General features: G+C 53.9%; 1 protein-coding gene across 13 annotated transcripts in view; it reads right to left on the bottom strand.

Annotated features, from left to right (window-relative positions):
- ttn.2 (titin, tandem duplicate 2) overlaps window positions 1–14,513 on the bottom strand; it is a 150,120-nt gene that overhangs the window by 41,143 nt on the left and 94,464 nt on the right. For all 13 annotated transcript variants that reach the window (XM_053876224.1, XM_053876223.1, XM_053876225.1 and 10 more), the window contains 31 exons: window positions 14,321–14,459; window positions 14,074–14,237; window positions 13,852–14,003; window positions 13,622–13,778; window positions 13,264–13,545; window positions 12,888–13,187; window positions 12,512–12,805; window positions 10,405–12,409; window positions 9,640–10,327; window positions 9,307–9,571; window positions 8,905–9,231; window positions 8,554–8,838; window positions 8,184–8,483; window positions 7,809–8,111; window positions 7,472–7,747; window positions 6,306–6,605; window positions 5,928–6,230; window positions 5,550–5,849; window positions 5,193–5,480; window positions 4,810–5,112; window positions 4,401–4,703; window positions 4,028–4,333; window positions 3,646–3,933; window positions 2,970–3,260; window positions 2,613–2,900; window positions 1,950–2,537; window positions 1,759–1,863; window positions 1,496–1,693; window positions 1,125–1,421; window positions 446–1,033; window positions 61–363 (listed from right to left, as the gene is read on the bottom strand). In XM_053876224.1, coding sequence (XP_053732199.1) covers window positions 61–363; window positions 446–1,033; window positions 1,125–1,421; window positions 1,496–1,693; window positions 1,759–1,863; window positions 1,950–2,537; window positions 2,613–2,900; window positions 2,970–3,260; window positions 3,646–3,933; window positions 4,028–4,333; window positions 4,401–4,703; window positions 4,810–5,112; window positions 5,193–5,480; window positions 5,550–5,849; window positions 5,928–6,230; window positions 6,306–6,605; window positions 7,472–7,747; window positions 7,809–8,111; window positions 8,184–8,483; window positions 8,554–8,838; window positions 8,905–9,231; window positions 9,307–9,571; window positions 9,640–10,327; window positions 10,405–12,409; window positions 12,512–12,805; window positions 12,888–13,187; window positions 13,264–13,545; window positions 13,622–13,778; window positions 13,852–14,003; window positions 14,074–14,237; window positions 14,321–14,459 — 10,986 coding nt within the window. The remainder of the gene's footprint in view (window positions 1–60; window positions 364–445; window positions 1,034–1,124; window positions 1,422–1,495; window positions 1,694–1,758; window positions 1,864–1,949; window positions 2,538–2,612; window positions 2,901–2,969; window positions 3,261–3,645; window positions 3,934–4,027; window positions 4,334–4,400; window positions 4,704–4,809; window positions 5,113–5,192; window positions 5,481–5,549; window positions 5,850–5,927; window positions 6,231–6,305; window positions 6,606–7,471; window positions 7,748–7,808; window positions 8,112–8,183; window positions 8,484–8,553; window positions 8,839–8,904; window positions 9,232–9,306; window positions 9,572–9,639; window positions 10,328–10,404; window positions 12,410–12,511; window positions 12,806–12,887; window positions 13,188–13,263; window positions 13,546–13,621; window positions 13,779–13,851; window positions 14,004–14,073; window positions 14,238–14,320; window positions 14,460–14,513) is intronic.

Genomic DNA, 14,513 nt, shown 5'->3' with positions numbered 1-14,513 from the left:
GAAGGACAGTGATGTAGCGCAGGATGCAGACGCAGCCATGCCCGTCTTTTCTTTACTTACACACAATGTCCTTGGTCATCACAGCGTGTGAGGGCTCGCTGGGCTCCCCAAATCCGGCCTTGTTCTCTGCCGTGACTCGGAACTCGTACTCCACCCCCTCTCCGAGACCTTGCACTTTGAAGCGCAGGTCTGGCACCGTTCTCTTGGATGCTCTTACCCATCTCATTCCTCTCCTCTCCTTTCTCTCTACGCAATATCCCCTGATGTCACTGCCTCCATCATCAACTGGTCTTTTCCAGGAAATGGTGACTGCGTTCCTGCTGATGTTATCAATCTCCGGTGCTGATGGCGGACCAGGAGGACCTGAAGATAAAACAGTCAGAAACCTGTCGAGCTGCACCGTCACATGCGGTACGGTACGGCACCAAAGTAAAATACTACTCACGGTAACTGTCCACCATTTTCACTGAGCCAGACTGACTGTAGTCTCCACTGCCATACTGGTTCACAGCCGACACTCTGAAAATGTACTCGTTGCCCTTGATCAGTTTGCTGGCCACAAATCTGCAGTCCACGATGTTCTCAGCCACCTTGGTCCACTGGAGGCGGCTGGTTTCTCTTTTCTCCAGGATGTACGACTTGATGGAACAGCCGCCGTCCTCTTCTGGCGGAAGCCACGTCAAGGTACACTTTTCGGCTGAAATGTTACTGGCCTCGATGGCACCTGGTGGTCCAGGTACATCCAGTACCTTGACCTTCACATGCTCTTCCTTAATACCGAAAGGGTTGCTGGCAGTAATGGTGTACTCTCCCGTGTTCTTTCGACTGGCGTACTTGATGGCCAGGGTGGAGGAGGTGGGCGTGCTTGTGACAGTCACAATGTCAGAGGTTTTGAACTCTCTGCCGGCCTTGGACCAAACGGCCGTCGGTGGTGGCTTGCCAACGATCTTTGAGGCCGTCAATATGATTGTGTCTCCTGCCCTGACTGCCACACCATCCTTCATGTCCGGGTCAATGGTGATGGAGGGCGGCTCTACGCAAACAAACAGGTGTTTGACGTTAGCGAACATTTCAGCTGTACATCCACCATATAGTGGCATTCAAGTGGGAGAGGAGCAACATACCGTACTCATCCTTGCAAGTCAGGAGCTCGGTGGGCTCCGAGGGAACACTTATCGCTCCGGCAGAGTTCTTGGCCCTGATTCTGAACCGATACTCAGATCCCTCAGTCAGGTCAGGGACGGTGAAGGCACAGCCCTGAACGTTGACGTGGTTGGCCTTCATCCAGGTTTTGCCCCCAGATTCCATTTTCTCCACCATGTAGCCCGTTAGCTTGTAGCCACCGTCATATTTTGGCGCGGTCCACATGAGCGTCACCGTGTTCCTGGTGACATTGATCACGTCGGGCTTGCCAGGAGGGTCTGAGGAGGAGGAGGACGTCCATCAGTGTGCCGAGCTCACCAGCGTGTCGATTCAAGTGCCGTGGCGAACTTACCAATGGGATCAAGGGCAACCACAGCCTCGGTGGATTTGCTGGCTTTACCCAGGCCGGCCATGTTCATAGCCATAACTCTGAACTCGTACTCCAGTCCCTCGATTAAGCCGGTGACTCTGCACTCCTTCACTCTGAGGGGAGTCTTACTGGCTCGCTTCCACATCAGACTGTTCCTCTCCTTGAACTCCACATGGTAGCCTGTTTGAAGAACCACCAAGAGCTCAGTTCCCGCCCGTAACAGCGGACTCCTTCCATTCGCTTACCGGTTATCGGGGAGCCGCCAGTCTCCTTTGGATCAGCCCAGGTGAGAATTGCAGACTCGTGACGAATGCTTGCGATCTCTGGAGGAGCGGGAGCCTCGGGAGCGTCTGGAAATGAGCAGGGATCAAGTTTCAATCAAAGACAGAGCCAGGGACGTGGCCCCCGTGAAGAAGCGCTGGCAGCTGGGACTTACTGAATGGGTGTTGTGCAATGACGGGATCCGATCTCAGACACTCCCCTACTCCGTACTTGTTCTCGGCAAACACTCTGAAAATGTACTCCACTCCATCATGGAGACGGATCACCCGCATGCTAGTCTTCTGGATGGCAGAGGCAACGGTAGCCCACTTGTTGTCCGTCGTCCTTCTTTTTTCCACAATGTAGTTGGACACTTCTGCCCCGCCATCGTCCTTGGGCGGCTCCCACTCAAGGGTGATGCCGTCGGCAGTGATTTCATCAAACTTAATCGGGCCAGTGCAGATGCCCGGTTTTCCAACAACCTTCAACTGGAACTTGCAGTCCTTGGAGCCGCAGCTGTTTCTCACGTTGATGGTGTAAGTGTCCGCATCTCCTCTGTGACAGTCCCGGATCAGAAGCGTGGTGGTGCCCTGGGACGACTCCACGCACATTCTCCCGGTGTCTCCCAGAGCCACGTCACCTTTCTTCCAGGTGGCCGTTGGGGATGGCACGCCGATGACGGGGATGTTAATGCGTGCTGTGCTGCCCTCTTTCATCACATAACAGCCATCGTGAATGTTGCTCAGGTTGCAGTCCGGAAGCACTGTCCAGAGCAGAATCAGAAAAGGTTCAAGGATCGAAGGTGGCCGACCTTCTCCACACAGCGGTGCTCACTCACCGAACTGATCTCGAGCCACCGCGGCCAACTCGGTGGGGGGGCCCTCGCCGCTCTCGTTGACAGCCTTAACCCTAAATAAGTACTCCTTGCCCTCTGAGAGCTCACTGACAACATGGCTGGTGTTTTTGCCCTTCACGATCAGAGCCCACTTTTCTTCACCTGCACTCTGCTCCAGAATGTAGCCAGTAACAAAGCTTCCTCCGTCGCTGATGGGCTTTTTCCAGCCCAGAACGATGGAGTCCTTTGTTGTCTTCTTGGCCTTGAAGTCCATCACTGCGCCAGGTTGCTCTGGAATGTGAAGGAGGAGCGATCAACTGGTGTGCTGGAGTCTCCCCGGGGGGGGGGCGTGTGGAGTACCTGAAGCTCGGACGCTGCCGGCGGTCTCGCAGCCCTCTCCGATTCCGTATGCATTCTCAGCCAGCACCCTGAAGCAGTAGGCTTGTCCTGCTTCCAGGTTAGGGATCCTGTATGAAATCTTGTGACACTCGGCGGACACACATGTCCAGGCTTTCCTTTCAGCCAGACGCTTCTCCACAATGTAGCTCTTGACAGGGCTTCCTCCATCAATGAGCGGCGCGTCCCAGGTGATGCAGGCGTGGTTTCTTGAGGTTTCCTTGACAATCAAGTTCACAGGTGGTCCAGGTGAGTCTGAGGGGAAGCAACAACATGCACGGTCACCCGACTCACACAAGCAAGTCAAACATTGTCTCCTTGATCAGCCATGCAAGCCACTTCGACCCCAGCCGTCATGTGTCACAGGGTCACGATCGTCACTGTAAATAATACATATATATTATTTTTAGTCATTTTTGGTGTTGACTTGTTTGGGGTGTTACGGGAACATTTGGTTGGGACTCTCGGGTGGTCAGCGAATGCACCGCTGAACGCATGGCTCGGGGAGCCACGAGCCAGAGACTGCGTGGTGAGCTCCTTCTTTTTCTGCGTTTTCCTTCGAAAGCATTAAAAATATCGAGCAGGTGTGGTTTCATTGCAAACGCAAGTGAGTGCTCGCGCGACACATGCACCGTCTTACCCAGGACCTTGACCACGACGGTGTAGCTCTTGGAACCGCTGCTGTTCTCAAGTGACAGAAGGTATTTCCCGGCATCGTATCGGTTTACGTCTTCAATCATGAGCAGCGTATCCCACTCTGAGGTTTTGATCAGCAGGCCCTGTCTTTCCTTCAAGTTCGCATCCACCTTGGTCCAAGTGACTTTGGGTGCCGGGCGGCCTCTCAGGGGCACATAGAGCCTCATGGTGACACCGGCACGGAGGACCAGGGCTTTCCTGAGATCAGCATCCAGCTCAGCTTCAGGAGCAACTGCAGGAGAGACAGTCAAAAGTCAGTCTCAATGCTTGGCTCCTCATTGAGGTGCATGGTGAGGTGCACACATCTAGAACTTCCAGACTCATACCAAGGACGTCTTTGGCCACGTGGTTTCCAGGTACCTCGCTGGGATCACTGTATCCAATTTTGTTGACGGCTAAAACCCTGAACTGGTACTCTTTATCCTGCATCAGACCAGTTACCAGGAACCTGGTGGCCTGAAGTTTCTTTGGAACATTGCACTTGGTCCAGTCCTCGGCCGTCGCCAACTTACACTCCACCAAGTAGCCGATAATTTCACAACCGCCATCGTATGCTGGTTTTGTCCAGCTGAGACTGATGGAGCTCCTTGTGGAGTCTACCACTTTGGGGAAAGCAGGTGGGCCGGGGGGATCTGAAAAAGAGTCAACGGTTGCCAGAATGTTCCCCCCGAGACGAACATGCAGCCAGCAGATACTCACAAACTGGGTCGACTGCAAGCGCAGCGTTGGACGCGTCGCTGGGTTTGCCCAGGCCGGCCTTGTTCATAGCAATAACTCTGAACTCGTACTCGGAGCCCTCTGTGAGTTGTGCCGCTTTGATGGTTCTATCAATGACTGGGCGGCGGTTGACCTTGGCCCAGGTCAACTCGGTGGCCTCTCGTTTTTCCACCATGTAGCCGAGAATAGTGGCTTTGCCGTCATTGGCTGGTGCCTTCCAGCTGACCGTCATGGAGTCCTTGGTGATGTTGGTTATGACAGGGGGCTCGCATGGCCCTGGCACATCTGAGGGCGAATCCATAGATCAGTTTGGGAAAGTAAAGTGCAGTTGAATGACTGCTGCCTGTACGTGGTCGTGCAGACTGCAAGACCTTGGAACAATGGAGCGTACCGTATGGGTTCTTGACCATTACGGGGTCGGTCATGATGGCGTCTCCCACACCATACTGGTTTTCAGCACTGACTCTAAACTGGTACTCGTGTCCCTCGATGAGTTTCTCCACAGAGCAGTCGGTGACGTGGCCGTGGATGTTGGAGCTGACCAGAGCCCAGTTGGCTCGGCTGGTTTCGCGTTTCTCAATGATGTAGTTGGTGATCTCTGAACCTCCGTCGGCAATTGGGGGTTCCCAACGCAGCTTGACGTGGTCGGCAAACACTTTGGTGGTTTTGACCGAAGCAGGGGGGCCAGGCTTGTCTACAGCAAATGTCAGCCAAGTCAGTTTTAAAGCTTGCCAGAAAGAAAGGACCAAAGATTCATGGAGTACCAAAACGTACCGAGAACCTTGACCTTGATGGTGGCGTACTTGCTTCCATTGACGTTCTCAGCTGTGATGGTGTAGTCTCCAGACTCCTTCCTGGTGACAGAGTACAGCTCCAGCAGGTGGATGTGTTTCCTCTGCGACATCTTCATTCCTTCAGCCAACACCAGAGGCGCTCCATCTCTCTTCCAGCTGACTTTAGGCAGCGGCTTTCCAAACACCTCCGCATCCAAGAAGACGTTCTCTCCAGCTTTAACCACAATGAGGTTCTTCATGTTGACGCCGAGATCCACGCGAGGCGGAACTGAACAAAAGATGGAAGAACGTCGAGTGAGCAATGTGCAGGTGTTTGTGGCGGCGGGCTTCGTCCTACCGTTCTCGGCAATGACCGGTATGGGGTCGGACAGCTCCGAGGGCAGACTGCTGTTGATCGCTGTCTTGGCAATGACTCTAAACTGGTAGCGCTGACCTTCCTCCAGGCCTGCGACCACATAGCTCTCAGCCTGAATGCTCATGCAGTTGGAATTACAGCGCGTCCACTTCTCCTCTGGGAGCTTGGTGTACTCCACGAAGTAGCCGATCAGCTTGCTGCCACCATCGTGCTTTGGCCTGCTCCAGATGAGCGACACAGAGCTCTTGGTCACATCCATGGGCTCTGGTTTACCTGGCGGATCTGAGAGGGAGAGGAGGGCCTGCAGTCAGTGATGCAGGAACGGGATCAACGGGGGTAAAAGGTCAACAAGTGCCGTACCGACTGCCGTTCGGGCAGTGATGAAGTCCGTCTGTTTGCAGGGTTTGCCTTGGCCTGCCAAATTGAGGGCTGACACCCGGAACGTGTACTCCAGACCCTCCATCAGGCCGGTGCAGGTGTACTGGGTGGACTTCACCAAAGACTCATTGGCCTTGACCCACAGCAAGCTGTTCCTCTCCTTCTTCTCGATGCAGTAGCCGGTTATGGGACTGCCGCCGTCACTGCTGGGACGCTCCCACGAGAGGATGACAAAGTCCTTGTTGATCTTGTTGATCTGCAAACTCCTGGGCTCGCTTGGAGGATCTTGGTGGAGAACAAAGCAATGCAAATGTGACATATGTGTGTCAGCTGTTGGTGTCCTGCTTCAGCCAGACTCACCAAAGGGATATCTGGCGATCATCCTCTCAGAGTAAATGGGCTCAGAGATGCCAAAGCGGTTCTCGGCGCGCACACGGAAGCTGTACTCCTTGCCAGTTGTCAGTTTGGTCATCCTGAAGCTGGTTTTGGTGCAGGATGAGGACACGGTGATCCAGTCTCCCTGGCTGACATCGCATTTCTCCACAATGTAGTTGGTGATGTTGCTGCCGCCGTCCTCTTGAGGCGAGTTCCAGAGCAGCGTGCAGGCGTCGATGTCTTGCTCAGTGATCTCCAGAGGGGCCTCAGGAGGTCCGGGAATGTCTGCGGATGACACAGCTGACCTCAGTGCTGTTGTGGCTGCAGTCTGCTCTCCTTTCAAACTTATTTGCTTGTCAATTTCTGAGCACTACTGACACAGTCACCCAACATACAGGGGTTGGACAAAACCACGGAAACAGCTCCAAGCATTTTTAGCTTGAAGGTGTTTCCGTGGTTTTGTCCAACCCCTGTACATACATGTGTGTGAATGGGAGGGAGCCAGGTGAAGCTACAGGATGCAGAGCTAAAGAAGGTGGGGGGGAGTTTGAAGTACTGAGGCTCAACTGTCCAGGGCCATGGAGAGTGTGAGGAAGAGGTGAAGAAGCGGCTGCAGGCAGGATGGAATCACTGGAGAAAAGTGTCAGGTGTGATGTGTGACAAAGGGATGAAAGGGAAAGTGTCCAAAAGGCTGGTGAGGCCAGCCACGTTGTATGGTCTGGAAACAGTGGCACTGAGGAGAAGGCAGGAGTCAGAGCTGGAGGTATCACACGAGAGGTGAAGATGCTGAGCTTCTCTCTGGGATGATAATAGGATCAGAGGGACAGCACATGTGCTCAGGTCTTCAGGAGACCAAGTCAGAGAGGCTGGATGGAGATGGTTCAGAGGAGAGAGAGAGAGAGAGAGAGCCAGCACATTGGTAGATGAAGATGTTGGAAGTGCCAGGCAGAAGGTGGAGAGGAAGGCCACAGAGGAGACTGATGGAGGTGGTGAAGGAGGGTTCGGGTTAGGGTTAGCATGAGGTTTGTAGGTTTGAGAGAAGAGGAAGCAGAGGACAGGGGGAGATGGAGGAGGAGGATCCACCCCTGCAGGGAGAAGCCTGAAGAGAAAGAAGAAGACTGACACAGTGACCCAACAAACAGGGAACTGACCCATGACGATGACTCGGAGGATCTGGTTGGTCTTGGCGCTGCTGTTCTCGGCTGACAAACTGTAGTAGCCGCTGTCTGCCCTCGTCACATTCTTGATGATGAGCGTACAGGTGGTTAGACTCTTGACAACAGAGAGGCGATCGGACGTCAAAACGTCCTCGTTGCCCTGCTTCCATTTACAGAACGGTGCAGGTTTCCCAGCCACAAGGGCTTCGACCACCATTTTGGATCCAGCTCGAACTGTCACGATGTCTGGCATGATGATCCTTGGAGCCACTGTGAAGAAACAGCATTGAGACTCGGCTCTTCAGCGAACAAAGACCTGCACACCACTCACTCAGTTGCTCTTTGACCTCAAACACTCCCTCTGCTTCGCGGGCCAGACTGACGCCGGCGGAATTTCTGGCTGCCACTCTAAACCTGTACTTCTGTCCCTCCTTCAGACCGACCACCACAATACTGAGGTCTTTGACCACAGAGTATGGGGTCCACTTGTCCTCCGGTGAACCGTCCTCCTGGTAGTCTACCACGTAGCCGTTGATTTTCGCGCCTCCATCTCTCAGTGGTTTCAACCAGCCCAATGTGGCACTGTTCTTGGTGATCTCCAAGACGTCCATCTTCTTCGGGGGGTCGGGTTCACCTGGAAACAGCACAGAAGAGGTGAGAGGACTGAAATGATCCGCTTCAGCCTGAGAGTCTTCTGGACACTCACTGATGGGGTCGACTGCCAGGTAGGACTTTGGAGAATCCTGAGGAACTCCAATTCCATACTTATTGCAGGCCATGATTCTGAAGTAATACTCAATGCCAGGGGTCATGTTGGTCACTTTAAAGCTGGTCTTCTTCTGGTCTTCGGAACACTTGGTCCAGGTCTTTCTATCGACCTCTCGTTTTTCAACAATATAGTTGAGGATGGGGCTTCCTCCGTCATTCTCAGGTGGCAACCAGCTAAGTTGGGCGGTGGTTTTAGTCACATCAGTAGCTTCCAGGCCACCAACAGGCCCAGGTGTATCTGCAGGAGACGTTTCACAATGAACATTTGTTCCCCTGCGGGCAGGGACAGGAGAAGAAATTCTTCATACCAAGTACTTTGACTCGGACAAACACGGCCTTCTCCCCAGCAGAGTTTGACAGTGTCAGCGAGTATTTTCCAGAATCTTCTCTAGTACTCTCAGGAATCACGAGGAAGGACATGGTGTCCACCTGGTCCACATGACCACGACGGACTACGTTGTCTACACCAATGCGCTTCCAGGTGACCTTGGGTGCAGGCCGTCCTCTGATCACAGCGAAGAGCCTGATCGGGCAGCCAGCTCTGACAGACAGGCCTTTCCTCAAGCTGGCGTCAAGGTCAATCTCAGGTGCCTCTGTTGATTGAAAACATTGATCAGAATCACTTTGAGGCCCCACTTGATTGAGAACAAGGTTCTTACCCAGGACCTCTTTCGGCGACACGGCTTCCTTGAGGTATGCATGGCGTCCCCAACCCACCTGATTGCGCGCGGAGACCTTGAACTCATACTCTTGTTTCTCGTCCAGTTGGCCAATGGTGAACTCGGTGAGGACCAAAGGTCCGTGAGTGTCTATTCTCTTCCACCCTTCGGTGGGCTTCTCCGGATCCGCTTCACTCTTCAGTCTCATGTCCAAGCTGTAGCCAATGATCGGAGCGCCTCCATCGTACACAGGCTTGGACCAGGTCAGGGTAATGGAGGTCTTGGTGCTGTCACCCACCTTCAGACCTGCAGGGGGTCCCGGGGGTTCTGCAGGTACCAATCACATCTCAAGGTGTGGAACCACACAAAAGCAAACAGGATCACTCAGGGAGAGTCACGTACCGATGGGATCTTTCGCTGCCACTGGTCGACAAGGTTTACTTGCTTCTCCCAGTCCAACCTCATTCTCTGCCTTGACTCTGAACTGGTACTCATGGTTGGGTATCAGGTTCGTGACCTTCAAGCGCCTCTCAGGAATGGGGCTCTTGGTGCAGGGCACCCAGCGCACCGCCCGCTTCTCTTTCCTCTCCAGTATGTAGCCCGTGATGGACTTTCCACCGTCGTTCTCCGGCGGGGCCCAGACGACAGTCATCTCATCTTTGCTCACCTGTGCGTTAAAACGTGTCATTCAACCGAACCAACAGGGAGGAATTCATCTGCCTGGCGGAGACTGACCTTAGTGACCTCAGGGGCTTCAGGCGGACCCGGTTTATTGAACTGGGTTTTGACAGTTACAGGTTTGCTCTCAGTAGCGGGTCCGGTTCCCATCTTGTTTTCAGCCCTGACTCTGAAAATGTACTCGTTGCCCTCCACAAGACGAGTCACGTTGCAGTAAGGCGTGACGACTGACGCCGAGTACGTGGACCAGACCATTCTTCTGGTTTCACACTTTTCTAGAATGTAGCTATCCACCTCACATCCGCCATCATCTTCGGGACCGTCCCAGACCACGCGGCACTTGTCCGCGCCGATGCCGGTGATCCTGAGGTTCCTCACTGGGCCGGGCACATCGAGGACGTTAACGTTTGCATACGCGGTGAAGGTTCCCGCAGTGTTGGTCGCTGTGATCACATATTTCCCAGTGTCTGAGCGCCTGCTTTTGGTCATGAGGAACTTTGAGTAGTCGGGTCCAGTCTCATAGCTGATTCTGGGATTGTCACCAACAGCCTTGTCCTTTGCCCACTTCACCTCAGGCTGGGGTTTCCCTCTGAGACCCGCCTCCATCCGTACAGACTCGCCTGCCTTCACTGTCAGTGTGCCGGCGAGTTTCAGATCGATGACGGGCTTTTGGATCTCCTCCTTCACCAAAATATCCGCTAGTTTCACCCAGTTGCTCTCACCTCCTTCATTGACACTCTGCACCCTAGAAGTAAAAGCACATTTCATGTACGTCATTTCACAAATGGATAAAAGGCGTGACAGGTGGCGAACGGCACAGACCTGAAGCTGTACGTCTGGTTCTCAGCACACTTGTCAGCCAGGAAGAAGGTGTTGGTGAGGACACCCGCATTGAGTTTCTCCCACTCCTCAGCATCCTTAGTTTTGCACTCGAGATTGTATGAGAGGTTAGGGCTGCCACCATCGTAGTCGGGCCTCCTCCAGGTCAAATGGACGTAGCTCTTTCCAATGTCTGTGGCCCGGAAGTTTTCGGGCTCCCCGGGTTTCTCAATAGGATCAATGGCAAGCACGGGGGTTTTCGTTTCCACCGACGGTCCCGGTCCCATCTTGTTCTCTGCACAGACACGGAACAGGTACTCGTGGCCCTCCATCAGCTTTGTCTTGATCTTGCGATTAGTGCAATGGGAAGAAATCATGGACCACATGCTGACGCTTGGCTCGCGGCACTCCACGATGTAGTTGGTGATTTCAGAGCCACCGTTGTCTTTGGGTGCCTCCCAGTTGACCATGCAGGAGTCTCTAGTGACGTAGGTCAAGTGCAGGTTTTGGCAATGACTGGGCCGGTCCAGAACATTGACGGTGACGGTGCAGGAAGCCTCTCCACCCTCGTTCGAGGCTTTAATGGTATATCTACCATGGTCCGCTCTTGTGGCTTCTTTAATTCGTAGCTGGACCACAGGGAAGTTTTGGGTGATGGTTACACGCTTGCTCATCTCCAGAACGGTCTCCTCTTTAGACCACAGCACTTCGGCATCTGGACGGGCCTTGACATAGCCAATAATATTGATGTTGTGACCGACGCGGACGGTGAGGCGCTCGCGGCAGGTGGCGTCCATCTCAATCTCTGGTGGGATGAGAATGTCTTGGGCTGTTATCGACTCTGGGACCTCCCGTGGTGCACCATCTCCAATCATATTGGAAGCATAGACCCGAAACCTGTAGGTCTGCCCCTCCTCCAGCCCCTTCACCGTGAAGGCACATTGCTTGATCATGTCGTCCAGGTTGACTTTCTTCCATTCCTCGGTGTCTGCCTTCTTCATCTCGACTGTGTATCCCAGAATAGGACTGCCCCCATCCTTGGTGGGTTTGGTCCACACCAAGTCGGCAGATACCCTGCTGTAGTCCTTAACTTTGGGGTTGACGGGTGGGCTCGGCACAGTTATAGGCCTGCACGGCTTGCAGGGGTCGGAGGTGGGAGAAGGCCCACTGTAGCCTGCAATATTCTCAGCAAACACTCTAAATTCATACTCGTTGCCCTCAAACAGACCCAGGACTCTGTACCTGAGGTCTTTGCAAGGGGTCTTGTTGACACGGATCCACTTCCCTCCCTTGTGTCTCCGCTCAATGAGGTATCCAGTGATTTGACTGCCACCGTCGGTAAGAGGCATGGTCCAGCCGAGGGTCACTGCATCCTCGGAGATATCATAGGGTTGAGGTTTGCCAGGCTGGCTTGGTGGCATGAACGTGTGCTCTGCAGTCGTGGGCTTGCTCTCCAGAGGAGCCCCAATGCCCATTTTGTTCTCAGCCCGGATACGGACCACGTACTCTGTTCCCTTCTGCAGACGAGCGATCTTCAGTTTCGTGGCGAGACTGCCAGAACTGACTCCACCCCACGTTTCTTTCGTGGATTCTCTTTTCTCCACAATATAGTTTGTCACTGGGCTGCCGCCATCATCCTTTGGTGGACGCCACTCAATCATCATGGAGTCAGGCGTGACCTCAAGGATGTTGACGGGCCCAATTGGAGCGGCAGGTACGTCCAGTACGGTGACGTTTAAGGCGGCTGTCTTGGTTCCAGCTTGGTTGGAGACGGTGAGCAAGTAGGTGCCTGTGTGGTTCCTGGTGCACTCGTTGACAGTGAGCACAGTGGAGAAGTTGTCTGTGTCAATCTTGATGTTGTCATGGCTGGTGAGTTCTTCTCCCTCAACGGACCACTTGGCAGTGGGCACAGGGATTCCCCTCATGATGGCCGGCAACCTGATGGTAGTGCCAGCTTTGACCACGATGCCTTCAGTTAGCTTCACGTCCACCTCAACAATTGGAGGAACTGCAAACATGGACAAGGTCAGGCACAGTCGGATCCAGAGAACGTTTGACACGTCAACTTTTGCGACATGCAAACCCGGCCGTCAACTGCAAAGAGCCTCACCTAGTTTCTCCTGACAGAGGATTGGCACGGTGGTGTCGGGTCTGCTCAGGCCGATGGCATTCTCGGCTCTTACTCTGAAGCGATAGGTCTTTCCTTCCTCGAGGCCAGTCACATGACTCTCGGGAATGCTGACGGTCTTCCATTCGTCCCACTCTTTCTCACCTTCCTCCTGATACTCAACCAGGAAGCCAGTGATGTCGCTTCCACCGTTGCGGTCTGGCCAGTTCCACGCCAACCACACTTCAGTTTTGTCAACGTCGACATGGTGCAGGTCTTTGGGCGGTCCTGGGGGGACTGAAGCAAGAGATTAGAACCTCCATATATGCTGCTCTGCTATGCCACTGACAGTTGCTCTGCTAACCATGCAGCTACTCACAGAGCGGGTTCATGGCTTTGATGGCTTTTGGGGTTTCCACGTATTCGCTGCGGCCGTATTGGTTCTCCGCAGCCACTCGGAAAGTGTAGGACGTTCCCTCCATCAGATGTTTTAACATCATGCTGCGTTTCTTGGACGTGGAGCAGACAGGTACCCACTGAGTCGAGGCAGTGTCTTTCTTTTCCACCACAAAGTTGGTGATGCGAGCACCACCGTTGTCCTCGGGGTCCTTCCAGGACAGGTAAGCAGAGTCGCTTCTGACGTCCGACACCCTGAGGTGCTGGATCGGACCAGGTTTGTCTAAGGAGAGGATAACAGGCATTACGGTTGCATTATCTGCAGGACGTAATGCAAGGTGAAGCTGCTCCACCCTTACCCAGAACCAGCACGGTGCAGGTGACGGTCTTCGAGCCGGCTGGGTTCTCCACAGTCAACGTGTAGTCCCCACAGTCCATGCGGTTGCAGAACCTCATCTCCAGTTTGGTGCCTTCTTGGTTACTCTCAATGTCAGCCCTGGTGGGGACTTCAGCCTCGTTCTTCTTCCAAACAATGGAGGGGAACGGGACTCCCTTGACGGCGGCCATTAGAGTAATGTGCGTGCCAGCCATGGCCTTGACTTCGCGGGTCATCCCGGCGTCTAGGATGAGTTCTGGGGGTTCTGCGCCGTCACAGAGCACATGTTTCCAATCTAACCATCACAGACGACAGGTGAATCTTCTCTGGGCGAAACTCACCAAACCTGTCCTGGGCTCTGATTGGTTCCTTCAAGTGAGCAGGGTCAGATTCACCGGCCGCATTCACAGCCATAACTCTGAAGCGGTACATTGCGCCGTCTTCCAGGTTGATGACTTTGTATTTGGTTTCTGGACAGGAGTCTGGAGTGTGGTTCACCTGTGGGCAGCAGTCCAGTTGAGCAGGAGTCCAACACGCCAAAGAATCTCCGTGAACCCAAGTGAGACCTCACCTTCAGCCAGTCCTCTTCTCCCGCTTTCTGGAATTCCAGCAGGTATCCAAAGATCTTTCCTCTGCCAGCGTCGACGGGCGGCTCCCAAGAAAGCGTGACCGATTCCTTGGTGTGATCGACGGCTTTGAGATTTACCGGGGGACTTGGTTTGACTGCGCCACGAGAGACGAGGACTGAGCTGATGCCTTCCGTTTGAAAGACATGATTTCATTTGCTTCTCACCAATTGGATCCTTCGCAAAGACGGGCTTGGATGGTGGACTTGGGTCGCCAATCCCCACCACATTCTCTGCACTCACGCGGAATTCGTACTCGCAGCCCTGCAGAAGCTCAGGAACCCAGTACTCCACCTTCGGGTAAATCCTCTCCTTGTTGCAGCGGACCCACCTGGAAGGAGTAAATTTGTTCCCCTCAGCTGGGAAGTGGAGCTCACGGGACGCGCAAGCCTTGGCATGACGCCGTCTCTTTACCTGTTTGCCATGGTCTCCTTTCTCTCCACGATGTAGCCGGTAATGGGCTTTCCTCCGTCAGCAGGTGGCTCCCAGCTAATCAGAGCCGTATCGTGGTAGACCTCTTTCACTGTGGGCTGCTTGGGAGCGTCAGGCACCTCTGCAGAAGGCACAAGAAATCGTTGAAGTCAGGAGCAATGGGAACCAAGCTGCT

The sequence above is a fragment of the Synchiropus splendidus genome, chromosome 10, assembly GCF_027744825.2.
Source record: "Synchiropus splendidus isolate RoL2022-P1 chromosome 10, RoL_Sspl_1.0, whole genome shotgun sequence".
NCBI lineage: Eukaryota > Metazoa > Chordata > Actinopteri > Syngnathiformes > Callionymidae > Synchiropus > Synchiropus splendidus.
The sequence above is the reverse complement of the archived record's forward strand: the minus strand, read 5'-3'. Positions and strand labels throughout refer to the sequence as shown.